At 43.3% G+C, this 25038-nt stretch overlaps 1 protein-coding gene across 1 annotated transcript; it reads left to right on the forward strand.

Moving 5' to 3' along the window:
• Positions 1-3107: 3107 nt before the first annotated feature.
• On the forward strand, positions 3108-24258 carry BMP7 (bone morphogenetic protein 7). The gene is made up of 6 exons (XM_026862216.1): positions 3108-3345; positions 13721-13869; positions 18579-18776; positions 20645-20721; positions 21370-21480; positions 22757-24258. Exons 1-6 carry the CDS (start codon positions 3131-3133, stop codon positions 22904-22906), a joined length of 900 nt encoding a protein of 299 aa, XP_026718017.1. The 5' UTR covers positions 3108-3130; the 3' UTR covers positions 22907-24258.
• The last annotated feature ends 780 nt before the right edge of the window (positions 24259-25038 follow it).

Raw genomic sequence — 25038 nt, forward strand, 5'->3', positions numbered from 1 at the left:
GTTTAGCACATAATGGCTGACAAACAGCTGAGATTAAGTTCTTCAAGAATGACCAAAAGGTTCTCGTTATGGTACGTTTCCTCAATAGGGGTCGTGGATTTTATAGATCTAATACAGTAACTACAGTCACAGGCAAAGAGCTGTAGCAATTTGCTTGACTTTTTCAGTGAACACTTAAAATACCACTCCCCCCTCCCTTTTTTTTTTTTTTTTTTTTTTTTTTTTTTTTTTTTTTTTTGTTAAACACTCCTCCCTGTTTAAACTTCTCAGGTAATTAATTGGAAACAACCCAGTTGCAGTATTGTCAAAGGTCTGAATAACACCCGTCAAACCCAGGAAACTCAGAGTTCTTGAGCGCTCCCCTGCTTACCTCGTGCTGTTGTGCTTAAGGTATTACTGGGGTCTACAAAAAGTGCACGATCATATATACTGTACCATATGTTCACAAACACCAACGCACAGCAGCATGAATTAAGGATAGGATTTCAACCTTCATAATGAAGAGTCTTGCTTTTATGAGTTGAAGTCAGACCCTTAACATTATTTTAACATAGATTTTGGTGTTTAATTATGTAATAAGATTTACTGCAGTCATCTAACAGATGTTGATTCAGGGTCAGTGTTTCTCATAAATTAGTTCTGAAAGGATTTGTTACTTCTGGGTCAGCAGATAGGTCCAGAGTGCAAAGAAAAAGAGGAAAAACAATAAACACTGAGTGGAAGGGTTTCTTGGGATTCTTTCTTCAGTTACATATCCACATATTTTCATGATCTTAATGACTATAGCCACAGGAATGTTTGCTTTAACACTAAAGATGGCTCAGCCCAGAACCCTATATCCAAACATCTGCAAAGCATGGGAAAGTTCAAACTTCGGGGCTCTTTATTTAATGACCCTGGCTGTTAATTTTTCATACTAATATGACACATTTTTTTCTGGGACTCTGCAGTGGGAATCACTGAACTCTAGCAGCGCCCAAAAAAGTTTCATCTTCACGTGTTTGTTGTCAGAGTTTGTGTATGAAGCGCATCTACAGACTGGTGTTGGCTGATGTAGTTGTCATCACATACATACACTGAAAAGGTACACCCACCCTCCTTTGCAAATTCAGCTTTCCAGTGTGCAAATCACATTGGCACATCCTACTGCTAGACCTCTATAATACACCCTGCTGGTGATGTTATCCCTAATATAACTAAAACCACACAACATTATATTCATTCTTCTATAGTTGTGGTTAAAGGAGCTATTCCATATTAAAATATTTTTTCCTCCCCTCTATAATTTAGGTGCAGACAAATTCCTTTGAGACTGAAATCATACTCTTCATATCTTACTCTGCTGAGAATACTTTGGAGGAAAGAGTTTGAGGCACATTTAATAGTTATTAGTAAATTTAATAATTTAGCAGGGCAGTTTTAGCCTACCAAATGTTTTACAAATGCTGATGAATATTCACAATATTCCCCCTCCACTTCAGAGTATGACAGACAGTGATCTTCCTGAGGCTGTACAAGATGTTATAGCTAGAAGTGCAGCAATAACTTTGTTTATTCAGTGTGTGCAAAGACTGCTCAACCTATAAAACTATTTGCTGAACTTAATAGTCTTCATCTTGGAAAGTATAGGGATTTCTACCTAAGAAACTTCTCTAAGATGAATCCCAGCTATTCGTAAGAGCTCTGAAGTACTTCCCTGAACAGCAATCACACAGTGGCAAACTGCAAGCCCTGGACTCCTTGCAAAAGTAACGTGCAAGAGGAGGAAGAGCCCGTGGCCAGCTGCTGAATCTTGGCCAGCAAAGCAGCGCTTGACCTGCTCCGTGTAAGCGCTTGGACACAGCCCGGTTCCTGGATGCTCCCCACACGCCATCCCTGCCACAGGGCAGGCCCTCGCCAGTGCTGATATACATTTCTACAGTGCAGAGCTGTAAATTTAAATAGCACTTCCCAGGCGCAGGCTTGAAACTCCCGTTTTTCAGGAGTAATTCCATTTAAGTCAATGGATTTACACAATGGATTTACTGCTGCCAGAAGAGAATCAGGCCTGTAGAAAGACACACATTCTTTGCCAAGAAAATCTCAAAGCTAACTACTTGAATTGTGCAGTCGAGCTGCAGGGAGGTCAAGTGGACAGACGACAGGACTGGGACATACGGGAAGTCCCTGGTTCAAACCTCAGCTCTTAAAATGTTGTGCAGCTTGACCTCTGCTGAGTTAGTTCATCCCCTCATACCTCTGTTTCCCCATTTTCTTTTGTCCAACTTGTCTATTTAATTTGGAATTTGTTCCAAGAAGGGTGCCTCACTTTATATGTTGGAATGGGGCACTGACACCTCGCGTCCCACTTGTTGGACAGTTTTGAAGTCCTTGTTTCCTTGCCACGCTGACCCTCAGCTTCAATACACACAAGCAGTGTTACACGCGACCATCAGCTGCCCATCAGAAGACAGGCAGACCTGTCACTCGGGATAACACACCATCCTAACACTGGTGAGAACACTGGGAGGACTCCAGCCCTTCTTGTTATTTCATGGTCAGGGTTGGGAAGTGGAAGAAGGTCCTCACTTCGAACATTTGCTTCACAGCCCTGATCGCTAAAGATGCTTTAAAATGAAAGCTTTGACCCTTTGCAGCGGGGCTGTGAGCTTGTGATGAATTCAGCTGGCACCAAATGTGGGTCACTGGCATGAAAAGCCTCAAGGACTGGAATTTGTGTATATATGTGTGCGGGTATGCATGTGTGCCTGCAGTTTTCAGAAGCAGAGAGAGGCCAAGAACCAGCACTCCTGAAAAGCCCCATCTGTTTCTTTCAGCGCCTTCCCACAGCAGCTTGGCCATTACCGGTGGCAAATGTCCAGAGTCACTTGTCAAGCATGAAGCTGCCAAAAATCATTAAAACACAACGGTCACCCACACCCTGTACCAGCCAGCTGTAAAACTATTTCAGAGAGAGTCCGATAAACACATATATGCTTATAATAGCCCAGATAGTCATGTATTTCCTACATGCTTTAATGAACCAAACAACAGCATGAGATGCTGCAATCAGATATTCTTGCCCTTTTCTGTTGTGGCAACTCACAAGCTTGTTTGATGGCGAGGGGAAAGGGAACAAAGCAGGTGGCTAATGGGCTGTTTTTCTGTTTCAGTGGAGCATGACAGAGAGTTTCACCATCAGCGCTGCCACTACCGAGAGTTCAGGTTTGATCTCTCCAGAATTCCAGAGGGGGAAGCGGTGACGGCTGCCGAGTTCAGGATATATAAGGATTACATCCGTGAACGCTTTGATAATGAAACGTTCCAGATTAGTGTTTACCAAGTACTCCAGGAGCACCCGGGAAGGTGAGTGACCCACAGGGAAAGCCCAATGAAAGCACAAGCACAGTGTGTTCCTTCAGAGAGTTATGTCCGATACTGTTCGGAACACTGGTGCCAGCAAAAGTGTCTGAAGAGCTGGGTTTAGGCATCAGGGCTGTGCAGTGAAATCTCAGTCAGTGCTATTGCAGTGGGCACGTAGGTGCCATGTGTGGTCAGCCACTGAGGACATGAGGGGAAGGTGCCCTGTGAGCCTCCACTCGCCCCAAGGAGCATCCCAAGCGCTGTCGCTCTGGCCCCTGGGAGCACACAGTAGCTGAGGACCCAACAAGCCTGGCCGTGTGCTAGTGCAAGAGAAGATCATAAAGTCAGAGTATTTCAAGATTTCTGGAAGACCTAGCCTCTTCCTCCTGCCGCTTATGGATCCTGAGGTGGCAAAACCACATCTGAATGCTTCCTTTCTAATTGTAGCTTAATTACTAGCCTCTACTACCGAAACCGTTTGAGATCCCTAATTAACAAAGACAGATTACACCATGCTTTTTATATTGACTGATTGTTTTGCATGTGCAAAACTACAAGATGAGCTATTAAATCCTTTCCAAGCAATTATTAATGTATGCCAAACTCCTTGACAAATCCTCCAGGGAACTTGAATAAGAACATATGTTTAGTTTTCTCATCTGTTTTTAGTTCCAATTAATCAGCAATCCCAAACCATTTATCAAAGGCACTTAGTTTCATTTGCACGTATTTCTTTTACATACAAATTCTACCAAAAGTGAGATTGCATTTATTTACATGGAAAGTATTTACAGTCACATGCTAGTCAGAAGTTATTCTTTAGGACTAGTCAATGTGGGGTAGTAATGCTACAGCCCTAATTTAGGTTTATGAAAAGAGAAACACTAGGGATTTAAAAAGGGGAAAGTCCAAAAGGGTAAGAAAAAAACAGCGTAATCAGGACTCTGGCTTTATATTTTTATAAGAACTAATAAAAATGCAGGAAAAAAATTGAAATACGACAGAAAACCTTATCAACATTTTTAAATGGTGAGAATTTCAACCAGCTTTGCTGTATGGTAAAAGTATTTCACTACCGGTGTGTTTTCTTCCACGTCTGAAATTCCAATTTTATGGCTTAAAATCCATGGTTCTTTTGGCATTTCTAATGACACAATTATTTACAGGGTTTGGGGACTATGCTAATGTTAATCTATTTTTATCAAACAATCATAATTCAAACGACACATTTTAACCAGGCAGATTACAGAAGGCAACAAGCCACAAACATGCACAGGACCCATTAGATGTCTTGCTTACCATAAGCATTTAAGTTTATTCCAGAGATGGAAGTCTTCCTTTGCTGTACTTCTTGAGTAGGTTATTTGGGTACAAGCTTGCAGGGATGACTTTTCACTCTTGGGAAGAGCAGAAACGAGAAATGTGTTGGCAGATGAAGAGGCCCTAACCAGTGTGTCAGGGCATTAGGGAATTGCCAGAAACCTGTTCTTGGACTGAATGTCCTTCCTCATCAGATGCCAGGGAAGTTCTCCTGCAGATCCTGATGAGTGAGGTAGATGCCCACTAAGAATCTTACTGACAGTGAGGGATGACATTTATTACCTTAATTTTACGATTATACACCCACAGGTTTGTTAAAACTATGTTTAGAGAGGGCTGCAAGGTACATACTGGGGATAGTTATGTGTCAAGCAGCAAGTCTGTGATCTGTCTCCTTCATAAATTCTCATTCCTAAAGGAAAAAATGTATGCAAAGGTCAGGCATATACATGAACCACTGGCTGGAAGAGGTGAGAAATCTTGCTAATTATACAGATGTTCCAGCTACAAGATTAAATGCAATTTTACTGCATCATACTCACCACAGGAACACTATTTTTAATGAGTGTTTGTGCATATTCACCCTTTGCATACATTTTGGCACAGGCAGTGGTGAGTTTTGAACAGCTTGTCCTGAAAAAATATTCCTGTTGGTTTGGATTGACCAAAGGTAGAAATATTGTCACTAGCATTTGTAAAAATATTTGCTCTTTTTCTGCATTTTTCCACTGACATTTTCCAACCAGCTCTGTCACAGACCAGTCATCCAAGTCAGTGTGTCATTGGGCAAGTGGAGAAAGAAAACAAACTCTCTCCAATGTTGATCAAAAAACACCCATTCACTTTGATGCTTCCTTGGCTGTTTGTCTCACCCTGAGCAGGCTGGAAAGTCAGACCCATCTGACGTTGTTAGCAACAAGAGCAAAACAAAGCCAAACCCTCCCCCCCACGCAGGAAAGAAAACCTTTGCTCACATTTGGCTTTGTAGATTCCTCTCCCTACAGCATGGCAGGTACAATGGCCAACAGAAAACCAAATGGTTTTCCCTCTCTCTGCGCTCTTACAAGAGAGCAGTGGGATCTCCCAGGAGATTGCTGGACTTGCCTTTTGGGATCAGAAACACCAGGTATTGTCCAGGCCTGTGCCCCCGCTGCTACGTGCAGCTCCTGTTTAAGTGCACCAAGGCACAGAAGCTCAGTGCCAGGCTCCCCAGAGGCAGCTGCAGCATCGTCTCTCCTTTGTAACACAGCAACACACAGCAGAGATCAGGACAGCTTCTAGGGCCACAAAACCAGCAGGGGATGCAGCTGGAAAGCCCAAGCAGAGGCTGACCGGAGATTTTTTTCCTTTGAGAGTGAAGACACCATCGGATATGCTGAAGGCTTGATTTTCAGCTGAACCTCAGATGAGCCTCCAGTTTGGAGGGTGTGATGGTGTGCCCTCAGTTCAAATAAACCATAAGTACGAGCAGTTCAACAATTAATGACTTGCTTTACAAGTTCAGGCAGGTTGGCAGGTATCTCACCAGCAACATCTCTTGTCTGCAGTTTATTCTTAGTGACAAATACAGGCATAGGTCTTTCCAGACAAACAGCTGCACCCACAGCAGACTGTTTCTGAAATCCTGCCCTTCAATAGTACCAACATTTGAACACAGGGTGGAAGCTCTCCTCCATCTGCCTGTTCAGTCATGGGCAGATAGACAGCTAACAACCCTGACAGTAAAAATGAGAGCCCAGCCCTGTCCTTTGTAGCAGGCAGGATGCCGCTCTGGACTCTGACTTATAAAATTATATCTCTGTCAGACTGAAAGTATTATTACAGGAAATATAGGAAATGTTATATGTTTATAGGAAATCAGATGAAATGGTCAAATATTCTTTCTGGCCTTTCCAATTCTATGAATTCATTGCAAGGCAAGCTTTTCAAACTGGTAACATCGCCTTTCTAAAAGGCATGTACAGCATTCTTTAGGCACAAAGCATCAGTTATTCACTTTAAGGAAACAAGTACATTCATGAACAAAAATGTTCCTAATATCATAAACACTGTGAAAACAGTTGATGCTTTGACTAATATAACATGTCTCAAAGCTTTTGTGTGCATAACTTAAAGTCCAGTGACTCATGTCCAACTTCTGTTTGGTCTTCGTGGTTCACTCACCCAAAAGCCTGGGAAAAAGTTTCATAAAGCCAGCGACTGGCTTGAGAAGGGTGATGAGCAGGAGGACATCACGTCCCTGTTTGTGGTCTCAAACTCTGCGAGTGAAAACTAAAGGTTGTCAGCAGGGAACCAGGTGCTGCTCAAGCCTCCATCTCCTCCCTCCTGGGTGCTGTGGGAAAGCAAAGCAGATTCCAGTGCTAGGGAACACACACCACAGGACACAAGGCTTGCCACAAGGCGTTGAAGGTCATTTATCTCAGGTGCCTAAGCAGGGAACACATCTAAATAAAGCTTATGGATACGAGCCTGAGAAAAATGGACTTAGATACTTTTACAGTGGAATCATGAAATAGTTTGTGAACTACTTTGCAAAAGAAATAACCATTACCCTCAGACTCTCCACTGTTGTAAGCAATGGCCAAAGCAAGAACTTCCAAGGGACTTAAGTGCGAAGAGACATGCAGGTATGTAGTGGGATTTCTAACAGCAGCTAAGCAGGCTGGACACCTCACTCCTATTGCAACTGATAGGAACTTGGGTATTTTCAGAAAGTACCCATGCAGTTCTGGGGCACATTATCAGTTGGGGCATCATCCACAATTTATTAACCTGAAGCTTCAGAAAAAATGCAGACTGTATAGCTTCCTTCAGTAGCAGAGCTTGATCCTGCCCATCTGTCTGCACCTCCAGAAGCTAAAATACCTCGTCCCAGAGTTACATCTCCGATTTCATTGGACCCAGCACTTGCACTGTGGAGTGAATCCCAACCCCTTTGAAGTCGATGGGAGTTTTGTTACTGGAGAAAATAAAGCCAGGTACTTGACCAGCCTTTGATAATTGAAATGTAGTTGCTACATGTTCACTTTGTGGCCATTATGGATTTCACAGGCTTCAAAGGCACTGAATGATTTGAACGCTCATGTTACCAGCCCTACAGAAAAATAAGATCTTGCATGATGCATTCCTGGGTTTGACTTGCAGCTGGAACACTTTAGTTTGTGCTTCAAACTGTACCACTTCTGCACCCAGATCAAACCTGACCCCCTTTCCAGACCCCTTTCTCCTGTTCATTGGAGTCTGTTTCCATGTTGTGGGTTGAAACATGTAATTCTAGTAACTAAGAAAGGCTTAGGGCCACCCAACCCTTGAAGCAGATGTGCCTTCTTTTTGGAGCTTTTTTAACTACCAGTGTGATCATTCTAGGGATGGTGCACCAAAGAAGGGTTTGGTTTAATGTTGTGCCCCAGCACCATGGCAGCATCTGCAAGTACAAACAGCATCTAGAAAGGCACTGACTAGCTTTGATAATTATTTTTTTTTTTGTGACTTACCTGCAAGTCAGTTGATAACTGTACTCATTTTAGCAAGTAGTAGGGGAAATTTAGCATGGAAACCCTGTAGCTCTCCAAGAACAGAGCTGCATCTAGTTATCTCCTTCAGACCATTCCTAAAAGCCACTGCAGCCTGCAAAACCTCTGACAAATCTTGCACTCACTTAACAAGGCACAACTCTTCACAGGCACTTGAGTAGCTACAGGAGGCATTCTGCATACCCCAGTGGGCTCTTGCTCAGCTGCGTGATGCAGTAACGAACAACGATTCAATGCTGAATAGAAACAGCTGTACTTAAAGTGTCAGAGATATGTATATAATCTCATTTCTCTCAGCACTGCCTTTACAAGAGGCTTCGTAGTTAGGAAGCATGTTGCATCTCTCTGTAGCAAACTCTCACTGACACTTTTAATCGGTCTTTGTAACCTAGATCTTGCCCTTCTCAAACACCACATAGGAAAGGGAACACGACTACTAGAAACACAAAACAGAATTAAGAACCTACTGAAATTTTAAAGTGAATTTGAGTTCTCCCAAGATTCACCAAAATTTACCCAGAACTGTTTCACTACCAGTACAGCCAGTTTTCAGACCAGTCCTTGGAAACCACCTCCAGCAAACTATTCCTGCTGTGGCCATCCCTTCACCTGGAGGAAAGTCCAGGCTGTGTTTGGCTGGTGACTCCTCTCCAGGGGCACGGGGAGGGCTTTTATCAGTGGGGAGGAGAGGGAAGGATAAGCAGAGAAACCGGTACGTGGGGAAGGGAAGGTGTGGGAGGAGGGCTGCATCAGGTCTGTGTACAGAGGGTGTTGCAAACGTGCCAGGGAGAGGCCCAGGGAGATCCTGGGGCCCTCTCAAAGTAGGAAACTCTGAAAAATATTTTCCTAAGCTTGTCTTTGGACAGCTGCAGCTGACTTTAAGCAATGACACCAAGCAAACTGGAATCTGGATACTGCAGTTTTTCAATCCAAACAGATGTCTTCTAACCCCAGATCTTCTCTCACACTCCCAGGATGCCCTTTCTGCCTTCTCCTCCCTCCACCTGCTCAGACCTGGATATGAATTGCCCCTATTCCCCCATGCCAGCTCTGTCCTTGGGCTGCCTGTTAGTGAACTTGCTATCGTGCACCATGCCAGTGACCCCAACAGCCCCTCTAGGGTTAGAATACCAGTCGAGAGGATAGGATACGCTCCTGGTTTCGTGGCTGTGGTTTACATGCTGAGTTAAGAAGACATTTAACATATCCATGCTTCAAGTGTTTCCCACTTTAAAACAGAAGTGGGAGGCTTGACCCATATTTGTAAAGCCATTCAAAGTCAGCTGCAAGGTGTCACAGTATGGTCGTTGTTAAAAACACTGTTAGGTCTGTAATTCCTCAAACTATCAGGTAGGGATTAGAGCAGGGCAGTGGCAGGCAGGGCTCGGTGTGCTGGTTGGGCTGGCAGAGTACCTGAACGCAGGCAGGGGACTGCAGGACCTGCTGGCAGTGGCTCTGGGCTGGCTGCTGCCAGGACACGGCCAGATGAGCCAGGACTCCACGTCTGCTCCCATCCAGATCCGCCAGCACATCACAGAAATCAGTTTGTCTTGCAATGTAATGAAAGCTGCCGAGAGTCACCTTCACTAATGCTGCCTGTCCTTCCCATTTATTTTTATCCCACTTGGAAGTGCTCATTAGTGTTTACTACCACTTGCCAACCAGCAGCTTGAAATAACAGAGCTGGTGAGGAGGATGGGGAAAGTGAGTGAAGAAAACAGACACAAAAGCTGGGCTGTTTGGTAAGAGGGCTACCCCATGGCAGTGTAGACCTTATGTGCATCCTCCCCAGCCACCCTCACTTTGCAATACTTATTTACTCTTGAGTCCAGAAAACAAGTTCACTAAGGAAATCTCACGGACCACACAGCAGTTATATGACCTGTAGAGGAATTTTTGGGAGTGTTTTCGAACAGGAGGCGACTTTCCCTTTTGGCATCCAGAGCCAGACACTACCAAAGCAATCAGCAGACAAGTGCCAACCTCCTGTCCTCATCTTAGGTTCCACTGACAGCCTGATGCTTAAGAAAACTGAGCTAAAAGTCCTGAGTTTTATCATTGCTAAAAGCTTTGACACTCCCACTGATGTCAGTACTTTGAACACTGAGATATTTTGATGTGGTCTCAACAAAACATACTTGTGGTCTGGATCCAGACTTCATAATTTATGTAACTCTAATCTAGACATTAATGTTTCCATGTCCCAGCTTAATTTTCTGTAAAATGAGGATCATGTGCCTTTTCCTATCTCTTGGTCCGGTATGAGGTTCAGTATAGTTTCTTGCATGCTCTGAAGTTCTCAAATGAAGGGACTGAACGCAGGGCCAAGGAGCCAGAGTGCTTTTCTGCCTCCTGGTTGCAGAGCTATTATTCATATCACTCCAAGAATGCTCTAATTATGTGTAGGTAAGGTACCAGGGAGTGAGATGTCCACTAGAAACCTTTTCCCTTTGTGCTTAGACCTTCATCTCCAAGCTAAAACCCAAACCAGTGACATTAGTTATCACTATCTCGTATGACAAATCATTAGATTTGAGTCCTCACAGCAAATTTTTTTAAGTCTAAGCAGAATAAAATTTCTCTGCCATGTTTAGTATGTCGTGTCCAACAATGATATCTAAAGGGCTTGCTGTCTGTCTATTAGCTAGTTATTTAATGCTGTTTGCCATAAGTCTTTGGAGAGCAGGGCATTTTACTTAAAGAGAGGTTGTTCTTTTTTAAAGAACAAGAGGTTTCTTTTCATGAGAACAGGCAACACAATCTCAGGAGCCTCCACTTGCAACACCAGTCAGGTTTTGCATCCCATGGCCGCTGCTGGTGGGCCAGAATGGAAAGTGCTAATCCAGGAGTGCTTGAACTTCTCTAGAGAGCATCTGACACGGGGCCTTTTTGGGTCCAAATGTTCCAAGTGTGTGTGGGAAGGACACTTCCCCTTAGTGGGTCCCTTTGATCTCTCTCACGTCGGGCTTCCCCTCCAGGCCTATTGTTTGCACATTGCTGTAACTACAGGAAAACAAACGCATTATACAATTTCCCAGACTGACTCACCCTGGTACTTGATGCCTCATGTTGTCTGGTTACCCCGATTGCATCATGTCAGCATGGGAAGCTTAAAGGCTGGTTTTTCTGAGTAATAATACTGCAGTTGAGCAGTAGCTAAAAACAAAAAAAGTTATCATTATTGCTATTATCTTCAACCTGCAAACTATAAGGGAGAAAAACCAAGCAAGCCAAGTCCCTATTAACTAAACCTTGTGTGAATCATGAGTTCCAGTCAGGGGCCATGCTTAAATGATGCAGTATGTGAATATAAAAACCCTTTACTTCTGGAAACTTGGACTCAGCCATTGGAATGGGCCAATCCGTACTACTCCCTCGTCCCTGGCTCCTTTGGGATGCGTTTTGTTCAGCGTGTTGTAAACAGGGAAGGGCGGGAGGTGTCCATGCAACTGTGTCATGCACTGTGGGAACAGGGCGATTGCTTCTGGGTGGCGATGAAGCCTCAGGAAATTTGTCCCCTGGTTAGAGTTCAAGCATCCTACATTCCTGTAACTAACGTGTATGTTGAGGGAGGGGGTTATTTGTACTGTTCACGTTCAGCTGTCCTAGGTGCACCCAGCAAAGCTGAGTTCCAGAGAGGAGCTCCCAACACCTGGGTTGAGCCTCTCCATCGCTGCACCACGGCCCTTCCCTGAGCCACCCACTTTGGCTGCCCAAACATCTGCCAAAATAATCCCCATAGGATTCCCTCTGCATTAGCAAGAAAGTGTTGCAGCAAGTTCAATTCTGATATAGGGCTTCTTCCACAGACCAAAACTTTGCTTAAAAGAAAGCAAAACCCCCTCTCCCATGCCTCCCTCCAAGGCAGGGACCTGCGGAGCGAAGGGAGGAATTACAATTGTCATAATGCTGCACCTGCAAAACATCTTTTGCAAGCATCAGACCTTGCCTTCTCTTTCTGAACTGAGGTGACACAAAGCCCCTGCTTTCCCTCAGGCTGCACATGCACCACTGACTGCACCCTCAGCAGCACTGGCTCTATCTACCTATTCAGCCATGCTGTATCCAAAGGGTTCGGGCATTGGTGAAGAAATGAGAGAATCCTCCTCATATGCACCCTGGGCAATGTGCTCATGTGCTCTGCACGAGCTTATTTCAGAAGTTTAATTTCAGGTAAGGCAACACAGATCCAGAGGTGGTGACAGCTATTAGCTCACAGAGGAAAGCCATCAGCTCTTATATGCTCTAGCCCACAAAGGTTGAAAGGAAAGCTAGATAGTAAAACACTGCAATAAAACTCCATTTCTGTTTTGAGTCATCTGCGTGGGACAAAAGCCTCTAATTTCTTGGTATTGCACAGAGAAAAGAATCACTAAAAGCTATGAGACAAAAGCCTGTATCACGACAGCACTTCTCAGATTCATTTCTGATCTGATTATTTCGTGCAGACAAGAGGCACTGTGTAAACTAAGTTAAATATGTGTATTTGCACTGACAAATCAAAAGTGACAAAATTAATAAGGCCTTCTTTAAGCTTTGAGGACATGATTAAAGGGTTTTCCAAGGATATTTCTTCATTCACAAGGATATAATTACACTTAAACAAGTTATCGTGTTTGCACACTGTAAGTACAAAAGCAGCTCTTATAGGACTTGTCTAGACACTTCCACCGTGTTTCTTTGTTCTTCTTGAAGTCATTTTTTTATAAATGAACTGCACCACTATCTAATTTTTCATCCAAATTTCATCTCAATTTCTGATAAAAAAAATTATTTTCTTTACAGAACCTGTGTTTTCTCAAATTTTTATTTTACAGAAATTTGCCAGGAAACGTTTTGTAAATCCAGACTGATTTCATCCTTTTCAAATGCACAAAATCCTCTCTGTTTCAGATCTTTCTCATTTCTTGGTATTTGTTCTTCAACTGGAATAACTCAGCAGTGGCCTTTAAAAAAATTTAGCAATGAATTGAAAGAAAACTGCCACCCCAACTAATGCAGATCTGTGACTGTGCAGAGGGTTATTGCCTCCACCGATTACCTGTAACCTCAAATGAACAAATTTTAAGAACCATTTCATATGTTAATATATGCACACCAGTGTTCCAGCTGGCTTGCACCAATGCTACAATTATGCATAAAAGTCAGGAAATTATGTGTGGAAAGGATAATGAGCAGCATTGTCTGCCCAATTACCAAGTTTGCATATGCAAACAATAATTTTGCAAATCTGTGTCTGGCAAGCATTTTTTTCTGCAGTTGCATCAGCAGCTCTAAGGTTAACAGTAACAGCAAAGTAACCCAAAACCACCCCAATGCTGCTTGAACCCATCCTCCCTTTTTTGAAGAGAAGCAAAGCACTTCATCTGAAGGTGATTAGAGAGGAAAGCACGCCAGCCCAGCTCTGGCATCATCTGCCTGTCGCTGAAAGGCCGACCAAGTGTGTTGCTTAAAGCATGTATGTGGATGCCTATAGAGACTCCTGGCAAGCCTGGGTAACTGGCAATGACGCTTCTTTTTTTCAGGGATTCAGATTTGTTCCTGCTCGACTCTCGAACAATCTGGGCCGCAGAAGAAGGGTGGCTGGTGTTTGACATTACTGCAACCAGTAATCACTGGGTGGTGAATCCCCAACACAATCTTGGCCTGCAGCTGTCTGTGGAAGGCATTGATGGTGAGTGTCAGACACCAACATCAATCAGTGAGTCGCAATTTCACGTACACAATTCCCAGCCAACGGAAGCCTTAAGCGTTCAGTACTCTTTCCTTTGAATAGGATTTCTTAGGCACGTTTTTCCTAAATTTGCCTAAAATGGAAATAATAAAAAAATAATCTGTAGACATATTTCAAGTTAAGGATGTACTCAAATGCTGTAACAGACTGGTAACTTGTTTGCAGCCATTACGGTATTAGCTAGATACACATCCTCATCCAGGTACATGTATGCTACGGGCTAATTTGCAGGTAGTGCAATCCAGTCGAGGAGAAAGGAAGAAACTTTGCTATGTGCAAAAAGACACAAATGAGTGATGTAGAAGGCTAGTGTTAACTGGCACAAAATCAAAAACCAGATAGGATCCGTTTTAATTTCCTTTGTGGCAGCAGAAATGACTAGTGAAGTCATGCCTGGTCTGGACTCCAAGGTCAGCAGTATGATTATGGTACAAACCTGTGAGGTTTGGGAATGGGTGGGAGGACCTGGCTCTGAAACTTCTCCAGAAAGGATGTGTTTAGAATCAGGCAGGGAGTTTTCCTAACCAGCTCTTAACTAAAAAGTCATGCTGCTTTGTCTTAATGTTAAGATTCCTGATGCTTACTTAGAAACTTGTGAAAGGAAACCAAAGTATCCTGGATGTTCATGTGGGTTCCAAGGACCTGGGACCATCTGGAACTGCCTGACTGCCCCACAGGAGAGGTTAAGCAAAACCCAGCTCAAAACTATTATAAATACTCTGAATGTAGTTATCTAAGGACATACTTTCATTCTCCAGATATGCATCTGTGATATCACTTGCTACTGGTTTTTATGCAACCCTCTGAACACTTTCAGTAAGTAGTATTTTGCATAAAGACTTTTGCAAAGCAGACAACCTATGGAGAGTATCTGTATGAAAGGATGATTTTACTCATGTGAGACCTGCGCACCGAGAGGTGTATGGGTTTGTTTTAACCTACCCTTTCCAAGCAAATACAGAAACACAAACACAGATATAAAGGAGGAGCTTCACCATGGAAGTTACTAGTTCTCCACCCCAATAACAGATGCCTTTTGCCATCTTTGTATAAAGATTAAAATTCAACCTGATTTACAAGTTAATCAAAGGTAAAACAGTAAGGCAAATTAACAGCCAAGATGAGCTTAACATTTGCCCATGTTTTAGGTTTCCAGTTTGCCTCCTAAATGAAATACTTGGAAGTACAGCGTCCATGATCATGACACATCTGTTCAGTTATGGTTCACATACAGGAAAACCATCAAGACTCAGCCCAGGGTCCACAGAAAAGCAATAGTTAGAAGTAGGCTTGATATCTCTAAACACTACGGATACTACAGTCTCACACGCTCTTTCTCCGATAAAGTGTTCTTACTGGTCTGTCCTCCCTCCCTCTCTCCTAGTGATTTTACAACAAAAGTCAATCCTGTTTTTCAGCATTAAGGAGAAAGGCAGCTGATTTATGAATATGTTCCAAACTTCAGTGGGGACTTTTCAGGATTCTGCATCCAAGGAAATGCTGCAACCTTGCACACACTTACAGTACCTCTGCTCTGCTGGAGCAATTAGAAATGGATCTTCGGAAGCATACAGCCAGATCTATCACAGAGAGAGCTTTCAAAGACAGAAATTCTCATGTTCAGTGATAAGTGCACTCTTATTTGTAACCCAACTCAATGAAAATTAGGAATCTGTTTTCTTTTTGCACTCCTGAGAGAACTAGCTGAGTTTGTATATGATTTCAGCCCTTTGCAAAGTAAGTTGCTGCCTTCTCGAAATATATTAACAAAATACTTTAATCAGCATGTCATTAAAGTTAGAAAAGCCAAGTGCAGTGTTTAAAAAGTAAATACAGAGATACAGAACCCAACTGTCTGCTTGACTTCTATAACCAAGTCCCCTGGCAGCACACCTTTGCACTCACAGTTCTCCACCATACATGTGAATTTTTCTTTCTATTTTGAATGGCAAGAACATGTCCTTCTTTGCTCCCCAAGTTTCATTTTGGATTTAGACCAACCATGTGCAGTAACAAGAAAGTTGCTTTTACACCTGGACCTCATATGAAAATCATATGCTGCAAACACAGCAAGATTTTGATGCAACACTATATGCTTGGGCAATCCCCAGAGATTTAAGTAAATTAGAAAAAACCCACCACTTTTCCTTATATCTGTCATTACATATAGGCATCTGTAATCATGAAGCCAATACAGTCTATTTAAAAAAATTATGACATCACAAGCACTGTCCAGGTGAAATTATACAAAAGAAATTAAACTGATTTTTGTATTTCATTATAGTCTTGCCAAATAAGTCTACTAACGTGTATAACTAGGGTGGAATCAAAGGGTATTTGTTTTCAAAAATGGGGATTGGCTCAAGCAGCAAGCAGAAGAAATGTTGGAGTGGCTCAGTAGCCATCAGCGAGCTCTCAGCCCAGCACTGATACGCCTTGCTCGGCAGCAGCACATGGGAACAGCAGCTTCCCACCAAGTGTAACTTAGTTTATTACCTAAGATCCCATTTTAGACAGTATTAAAAAAGAAGCTTCATAAAAGCAGATAAAGCTGTGCCCTCTGGTTCAAGAGCACAACTTTAGTTCTTTTGGGAGAAGTTTATCATTGTCTAATGGTGACTATCCACGTGCTTAACCTTGCTTTCTGCATGTATAGGAAAAGTTAGAAAGTGGATTTTCCCCATCTTTATTAAAAAGAAATATGCTGCTTCGCATACAGAGCATGACTTGCCTTTTTTTCCCCTATGGAAACACTACCACCATACTGATCTTGAACATGACATGTTGGCGTTACACGAGAAATTCATTGGTCAAATGCTGCTTATTGCTCTGCTAATGCAAATCCATTAAACGTGTCAGTGTGAAGCTGTGTCCCCTCACTGCATACTGCTGACCTACTCTCTAGAGATACAGTCACGGCAAAATAATTTACACTGGAAAAACCACAGCCATAGATATACTTGCTAGTTGAAACCGCTTTGGGAAGCAGAAAGACTCCTCTGCAGGGCCAGGAGAAGCCATAGGAGCAGCATTCAGTGAGCTCCGAGTCCTGCAGCTGAGCTAGTTTTCAGGAGATAAGGCTTTGATCCGGCAGAGCCCGAGCACAAGCAGAACTACTCGTGTATTTAGCATTAGCTACTTGCTTAAGCACTTTGAGGGCTCAGACTCAAATGTTTAAAATGAAAACCATTCAGACGAGTTTCCGGGAAGTAGCTTAAGCAGAAGGTGAAGAAGTTGTCGACGTGTGTCCACATATAAATCTACGTACGTGAGTTTTCGCATTTGCTATTTTCGCCAAAGCTTTTCCTGTCCCAAGATTAGTTTGTTTTATCTAGTTTGCAAGGCCTGGCCATGCTGCGCAGTTGTCCCACTGCCAAGCTCCCATTAAAACACTTCTTGAGCCAGTCCTCTCCACAAATCCCATATACTGCGGCCTGGGACTTGCTCGCTGAGCTGCACACTTTTGGAAAAACAGAAAATGGACTCCAGCCGGGGCTGGTCCATTGCTTGGCCTCGAGCTTTGAGCACAGCGCCTTTTTCTGGGTCTGTCACATTTACCAATCTTTTGGCCACGTGCAAGAGCAAAAATGGAAACAATTCCATAGAGACGGTAATTTCTAAGCCTTAGCATTTACTTTACTCATCTCAAAAACAGCAGTTATAGAATATTGCCTAGAAATACTGCAGGTTAGCAGCTTCTTTTCACCTGGTAGTAAGAAACTAGTGGGATAAGGGCATTTTTGTCAGTGGAGTGTAGAGCCCTTCACCTGCTCTCCCCAGCCTTTCAGGGCTTCTCTAGGAAAGTGTCAGCTGTCCTTTGGCATATTCGATTTGTGGCTGACAAGGCCCAGCTCTGTCTTAGCAAAAGGATCTCAAAAGCCATTAACATAACTTTGACTTAGCAGCAGTACTCAGTAGCTTGGAACAGAATAATTCTGGATATCACCCCTGCATTTCTCAACAGGACCCGGACACCCAGAGGCAACAGGAAGAAATATCCCACTGCCACCCCCACCTTGTGTTTTTTGTAAATAATTGATTTAATTCTACAGAGAAACCACCTAGTCATCTTTTACCAAAAACGAAATTATTTTAAAAGCCCAGGATGAAGGAAGCATGAACAGTAATCAACAGTTCTGCAAAGTTCACGGCACTGCTGTACCTGATATATAGCAATAAGCAAAATGTCTCTAAACATCTGAACTATTTGTTTTATTCAGCTATGGTATATCTGGAACTCTGTCAGCATTTCATACAAGGCATTTTTATTTTAAGTTAATAACCTTCCAGTGGGAATTTAGTGTTCCTATGGGCAGAGTTTTATGGGTCCTTTTATAGGATCACTTCAAATTATAGGTTGGTGAACTTAAAGAAACCCCTCTAAAGAATGCAGGAAAAGTTAATGCTAAGCGGATTTAGGGTAAAATAATTATATGTAGGACTATTTTATGTAACTTTTACACGCAGATATAAAATGAAGTTAGCTGTGCTGAGCTGCTCTTGTCAGAAGCAGCTTTGCCGATTAAGTCCAGGCCCTTGGTGGATCAGCACATGGCTAGGAATCACCCTGACCAGCCAGCAGCTCTCCTCCTTGTTGTCCTTGCTGAAAAGTTACCGCAGGCCCTCTTACCATCCATTCTGTTATTAAGGGCAAAGCATCAATCCCAAACTGGCGGGTCTGATCGGAAGGCACGGCCCGCAGAACAAGCAGCCATTCACGGTAGCCTTCTTCAAAGCCACCGAGGTTCATCTCCGCAGTATTCGCTCCACAGGAGGGAAGCAAAGGAGCCAGAATCGATCAAAAACACCAAAGAACCAGGAAGCTTTCCGGGTGTCGAACATTGCAGGTACAGTGCGGGTTGCTGACGTGGTGTTTCTGGGCGTGGGATAATGTGGGAACAGTTTCTCCCACAGTCAGTCTGTTTTCTTGTCTCTTTGGTCTACCACTAGTGTTCGGTTGCTGGTTTGAAACTACTTGGGATTAGGGATTATTCCAAAAAAGTTGGAAAAATAATGTTTATTGGAAACAATGTTAAACTGAGGGATTTCTTAATCCAGTTCAAAAAAAGAAAAAAGCACCTAACCAAAAAATCTGCCTTTTTTCACACATAAAACAAATTCTCATTTTTAAATGTAATTACATATTACATTAAATACAATTACATCAAAGCAATAAGGGAGCAAAATGATTAATATATTTCAGTGGATCAGAATCAAAACGCTGTAGATTTTCACATTTTGTGATTTTAAGTTTAGCTCCCAAAACGTTTAGTAGTCCCAAAAGTTTTGCCTGGAAGAGGAAAACCCATTTGTTGTTCAGGATAACTGCAGCTGTTTGGGGAGGGGGGAGCTGTGCCTCCTAATATGGAAAACCCCATCAGGCATTTGAAATAGAAACGTGGCTTCATGATGAGATACCTCAGAATAACGGGCCCTCGGTGACCTTCCCAGCAGGAACCGCAGCACAGGCTTGCTCTGCTGAGGGCAGTGGCAGATTTGAGCTCTATTTCTGTGAGCACTTCACTGAATGGAGGGAGAGCTTGCCAGAGCTGGAAGGCAGAGGACAGCATAGGCACTGCATCACCTGCAACTCACCTTTGCCTTGGGTTGCTTGGGATTACCTGCAAGGCTACGGGAGAACTCTCTCCCATCGGAGTTAGTGCAGCTTCCCTGTATTTAATCAGGTTATTCCTGTCCTAGAACTAATGATGTTTTTCTGCAGCCGTGGTGACAGGTGTGGCTTCTCTGACCTGCCCACATGTAGATCTTTTTGTACCTCTTACACAAAACCCAAGAGTCTTTAAAATGGTTTTCCATAGCTTATGTTTCCAAGGACTGGGTTTTGCAGTTCCCTGAGCATAGATGGTCTGCAGTTTTAATTGTGCATTTTTATCATCTATTTGCTGTATAAATTCAATTTTTAAAGGATGGGTAGTGGACAGAAGAATTTCTTACTTGTGCGAGTATGTTAGAAAAGTCCCTGTAACCAGTGTCCTGCTTCCAGCTTGCAGATGCCATATTGAGTTAGCTTCCAATGACAAGAGTTGAAAAAGTATTTTCGGGTATTTCTACTTGGTCTCCACCTCAGGCTGTATGTCCAGGATGGACACAACTACCGTAACTATCAGTGCAGTTTCACAGCTCCGTGATTCAGACCCATGCTTTATTCTTTGTCTGCAGCATTGTCACCCATTGTGAGAAGTCTGTAATCTGGATCCAGCTGCACTGGACAGAAGAACAGATTCCACATTATCTTAATGTCATATGTTGCTTTTGTAGGCCTGAAGGTGCAACCATCACCAGTAACAGAGGTGATTCAAAGGCAGGAATTTAGAAAATAGGTAAAGGCTGCCTTTATCACTCCTTTGACAGTTTCTCCTTTTAAATAATAGGCAATAATCAGAGAGATCTGCTTTTTGCTAATAGGAGGTCAGAGGAAGCCCAGGGGGAAAAAAAAAAAAAAAAAAGCAAAAAAACTATTTTCTCAGGCCTTTTTTGGCTTTGCACAGAAAGCCAGAGGGTCATTTCATACGTATTGAACCCAGCCATTATTTTATGGCTAAAACTGAAAACATTAAAAAAGCGCCCCACAAGCGCAGCAGATGAGCAGTGCTGCCTCAGTCCCTGTTGGGGCACTGCTGAGGGCTGTGGGTGCTGGGGCACGCCGCGAGCGTGGGGCAGCCCAGCCCCATGGCCACCCATTGTCCCCATGCAGAGAACAGCAGCAGCGACCAGCGACAAGCCTGCAAGAAGCACGAGCTCTACGTCAGCTTCAGGGACCTAGGGTGGCAGGTAAGGGCTGCGCGTGACTGGGGTGGGAGCTGGGGTACCTTTGCACATCGCTTACTGAGCTGCAATAGTGACATCAAGCAAATAACTGGATTCTTTTTTTATCCCAAAGGGGAAGAATTATGTATTGCCTTTAGCATGCTCAAGTGCTTCTGCAAAGTTAGGGTATAGAAATAATTAGTGTGAGACTGGCTAGAAACTCACACTTAGGTCTTTTTGAGAAGCTGTGGCCCTGAATTTCCTCTGGCAGGGCTGAACACACATACAGCTCTTCATCTATCAATTCTTTTAAACCTGGTTAAGGACATTCTGATTTGAGAGCTTATACCTGCATTATTACAGTGATGGGTGAAGCGATCCTTGTGGACAGCCAGGAGGACACTGCTGAGCAGATAAACAACTAAACCCTGAAGTTCAGCTACTCTGTGAACATGTTTGCAAAGCAGGATATGTCGATCCAGGAAAAGCAGCCACTTTAGACGTGTATAAAATAGCATTAGAAAGGTCAGGGTACCAGATTTTTATTTTGCAGGCCACTCTTAATTGTACGTGGATGTATGAATTGATAGATTTATGTGCTGTTTTACTTTTTGTTTCACTGCACAATATTTCTGTCTTTTTCCACAATTTAATGGCTTCAATTTAATCAAGGACTGGATCATCGCTCCGGAGGGCTATGCTGCATATTACTGTGAAGGAGAATGTGCTTTCCCGTTGAATTCATACATGAACGCTACAAATCATGCCATTGTACAGACACTGGTAGGTGCACTGTAGCTCCTAGTACAGTTATATCTGATAGGTGTTACTCAGAAATAAGTTTATACACAAAAAATATCTCTAAGCTGACAAGAGAAGTAAGGTCTGCATTAGCTCATTAAGATGCCTGCAGCATTTGGCTCAACATGTCTAGCCAAGTGGCCTGAATTAATAGTTGGCTAGGAATTACCCTGCCTTTGCTGCAAGCACTGACATGCTCTCTCTAGTTTAAAAGGGCCCTATGACAGACATCTTAATGGTGGTGTAGTCCCACTGCATGGGAAGGAAAGAGCAGGACGTGAGCCCCACTATCAGCATCTCTTGGAAAAACTCTGTTATAGTGCCACCAAAAGCGGGTCTGCGTGCAGACTGAGGAATGGGTCAGTGAATTCCAAAATTACACAGGCCAGCTGCTCTGTGTATTTGTTTTAAGAAACTGTACAGAGATGTCCAGATGGGAGCCCTGAGCTGGCGTGTCATGACGCCACGCCTGTGCTTGTGGGACCGTTGGCTGGGGGCCGCCCAGCCCCAGCTGTGTCACCAAAGCCAGTGCACTCTGGCTCTTGGCCTGGTGGTCCCAAACACCCTGGCTGAGCAGCACCTCAGCTGCCCTGCCTGGATGCCCTCTCCTACCCAGCTTGGGCCCAGCTTAACAGCCTGGGCCCCCTGCACACAGCTGCAGGGCACAAGGAGGCTCACTGCACCTTTGCATCTACATCCCATGCCCTGTGCACATCTAAGGACGACACTCAAAAAGTATTAGGGAAACAAGAAGCATCTACATTTCCAAGGGAAGAAATATCTGTGGTTTTCTCCTGGTAGATTGCTTTTTATATGCTTCTTCCCCTCTCTCCTCGGAGGTCCCACAGCAGGAGCACAGGGGACCTGGAGCCCCTGGCCCCAGCCAGGTCTCAGCAGTGCCAGCTGCAGGGACAGGGGTCTCTGCCCAGGGCTGATGGGATTTCTCACAAAACCTCGCCTGCACATCCAACAGAGTTTACCATAACTGGTACACTTCTGCAGAACGTTGACTGCTCTGACAAATGGGAATTTTCTAATGAAAGCCTGCCTCGCTGAAAGATTTCCAACTAGATCTGACTTGGATGCGTGCGTCAGCCTCTGTACATGCAGGGGACATCAAGACATTTGTACACAAAGCCAGGTGTTCGAAACATGTCAGAATGAGTGTATGGGACAGACAAAGTCGCCAGGGAAAGAAAAATATGAGGGAGGAGAAGGGAAAAGTAAATCTTAACATGCTTCTACTTTCATCCCCCAGGTTCACTTTATAAACCCAGAGACTGTGCCGAAACCCTGCTGTGCTCCTACACAACTCAATGCCATCTCAGTGCTCTATTTTGATGACAGCTCCAATGTTATCTTAAAAAAATACAGGAACATGGTGGTACGAGCATGTGGCTGTCATTAGATTTGTAGGAAAGAAAAAAAAAAAAAGTTATTTGTAAAGCGTGGTTTTGTATGGCTGTATGGGGGAGGGGAAAAGGTTAGTGCTCCAGCAACGGGTTTAAAAAAATCCCAAACAGTTTTTAGGACTGGGCTTCTGAAAGTTCAGACAATGGAACAGTTTCTGGATCTAAGTGGCATTTGAACACATTTTGTTTTAGTTTATTACAGACAATGAGCTTGTAAACTGAAACAAGCCAGAGAAACCATTTAAAACCAAATCTGCCTACAAAATTGGCTCCTACAATACATACTTTTGCAAATGAGTCTTTCTGAAGATTGCAAACTCACCAGTGTTGAATGTGAGTTAAAAAATAGTAATCTATCCAAGGTGAGAATGTGCTGTGACTAATAAGCATGTGTAGTTCCTGTAATGCAGTTTGCAATAAAATAAGTGAACAAAATATACCTGGAGTGAACAGGTATTTTGTTAGAGAATTATTACTTCCATCCCTCTGTTTTCTTCAATTTCATAAGCAAAAACAAAGATTAATTACATGCAACTTTCAGTTTTAAACTACAGTAGCAAAAGCTATGTCTGGATTGATGCAAATTCAAGGGACAGATCAGTCTAAGGAAAAAGAAAAAAGAATTTGCTAATTGGCAAGCTAAAGACCTGAAAAAAATAATTCCAAAGAGAAAGATTTTTGGGGGTATAATTTTTTTGTCAACAGGGAAGGAGATTTCCTCTAGGAAGAATTTGTGTTTGCTATGAACTTGAAACAGGAAAGCAGCAAAATGTTAAGCAGAGATTAAACCTAACATTAACGTTTAGCTGGGGTGTCCTAGGCAATCATGGAGTTGTGAAAGCCAGCTTAAGATCCTGCTCCTGTTTGGAAAACGTCCATTGACTTCACTGACAGAACAAGTTTCAACGCTTTTTTGAAAACACAGAGGCTCAAGTGCAAAAGGTGCTGTAAGCTGGGACATACACCCAGCACTAGACAGACTCAGCTAGAAACGAGCTAGGAAACAGTACTTCCCAGAGTCAGGTTTGCGATGAAACCCCTGCTCTATTATTGGCTTCACCTCTTAAAAAAAAAAAATAAAAATCCCTTTCAAGAGCCACACCAACAAGCTGGAACCAGGAACAAGAAAACATCCCCTCCAGGCTTTTCTTTTTCCTTCTTTTAAAGTCACAGGTTACACAAACATCACACTTATGTAATTAAAACTCAATTAAAGTTGTTGTGAAGAAGAATACAAAGGAGCAGTAACCAATCACAAACCAATTCAACCCTCTGGCATACCTTGTGATTTAAAAAGTAGGACTGACATAAATTTCACCAGGGAGATAAATAAGAAAATTCTGTCCAATACAACACCAGGTCCACAGCACACCCAGCTCTAAATCTCCAAACTTCAAAAACCTAAACCTCCAACAGATGGATCCAGAACATAATAAATCCCTGGGGAAGGTTCTCTCTGCTCAGTGAGCGGACAGGGCGATGCAGCTGCAGTGGGAACTTGGCTCCGTAACTTGCCTTAGAGGAGAGTTAGAGAAAGAAGATAAATTGAACGCAACCGCCCGATTCTGGAAATCACTCACTGCTCTTCTTCCTTTAAGTCACAGATCAAATCCAGACCAGATGCCTCACTTTAAAAAGAATAAGCAAAAGAAGAAAAATACTGTCTATGAAATAAATTGGAAACTTGTTTCTGATGATCTAATTCTAATCTTTAAGTCAACTGGTGTTTTCCCAGCAGTTTTCTCAGTAGCAGGATTAGGCTTATGGGAAAGTGCAAGTCTCTCCATGACATCGGTAGGTTTTGGACTGGGGCCTTGGTGAGCAGTTGCCACATTGCCAGATGTGCCTGGCTTCCAACCCAGGCACCTCAGACATCTGCAGGACCAGCCTGGCCGTGGCGCACACACACTCCGCAAGTGCGACTCCAGCAAACCTCCAAACTGCCCCCAGGTGAGGCTTTGGCCACACACAGCCAAATGGCAGGACAACAGCTGAAGCCAAAAGACCATCTCTCCCCGGAGCCTGCAGACAAGACCATCTACAATAAACAGCCAAAACTGCCCTCGGTTCATCTCTTATTTGGAGTGAGGTATTGAAATCACGCAGATGGGAAGTGTCTTTTGACATT

Source organism: Athene cunicularia (genome assembly GCF_003259725.1).
Source record: "Athene cunicularia isolate RWA chromosome 20 unlocalized genomic scaffold, athCun1 chr20_part1, whole genome shotgun sequence".
Lineage (NCBI taxonomy): Eukaryota > Metazoa > Chordata > Aves > Strigiformes > Strigidae > Athene > Athene cunicularia.

Coding starts and splice junctions, on each gene's coding strand:
- BMP7 (XM_026862216.1), top strand. CDS start 3,131: ATGGGCTGTTTTTCTGTTTCAGTGGAGCATGACAGAGAGTTTCACCAT. Junction 3,346..13,720: donor CTCCAGGAGCACCCGGGAAG/GTGAGTGACCCA, acceptor TCTTTTTTTCAG/GGATTCAGATTTGTTCCTGC. Junction 18,777..20,644: donor CCGGGTGTCGAACATTGCAG/GTACAGTGCGGG, acceptor GTCCCCATGCAG/AGAACAGCAGCAGCGACCAG.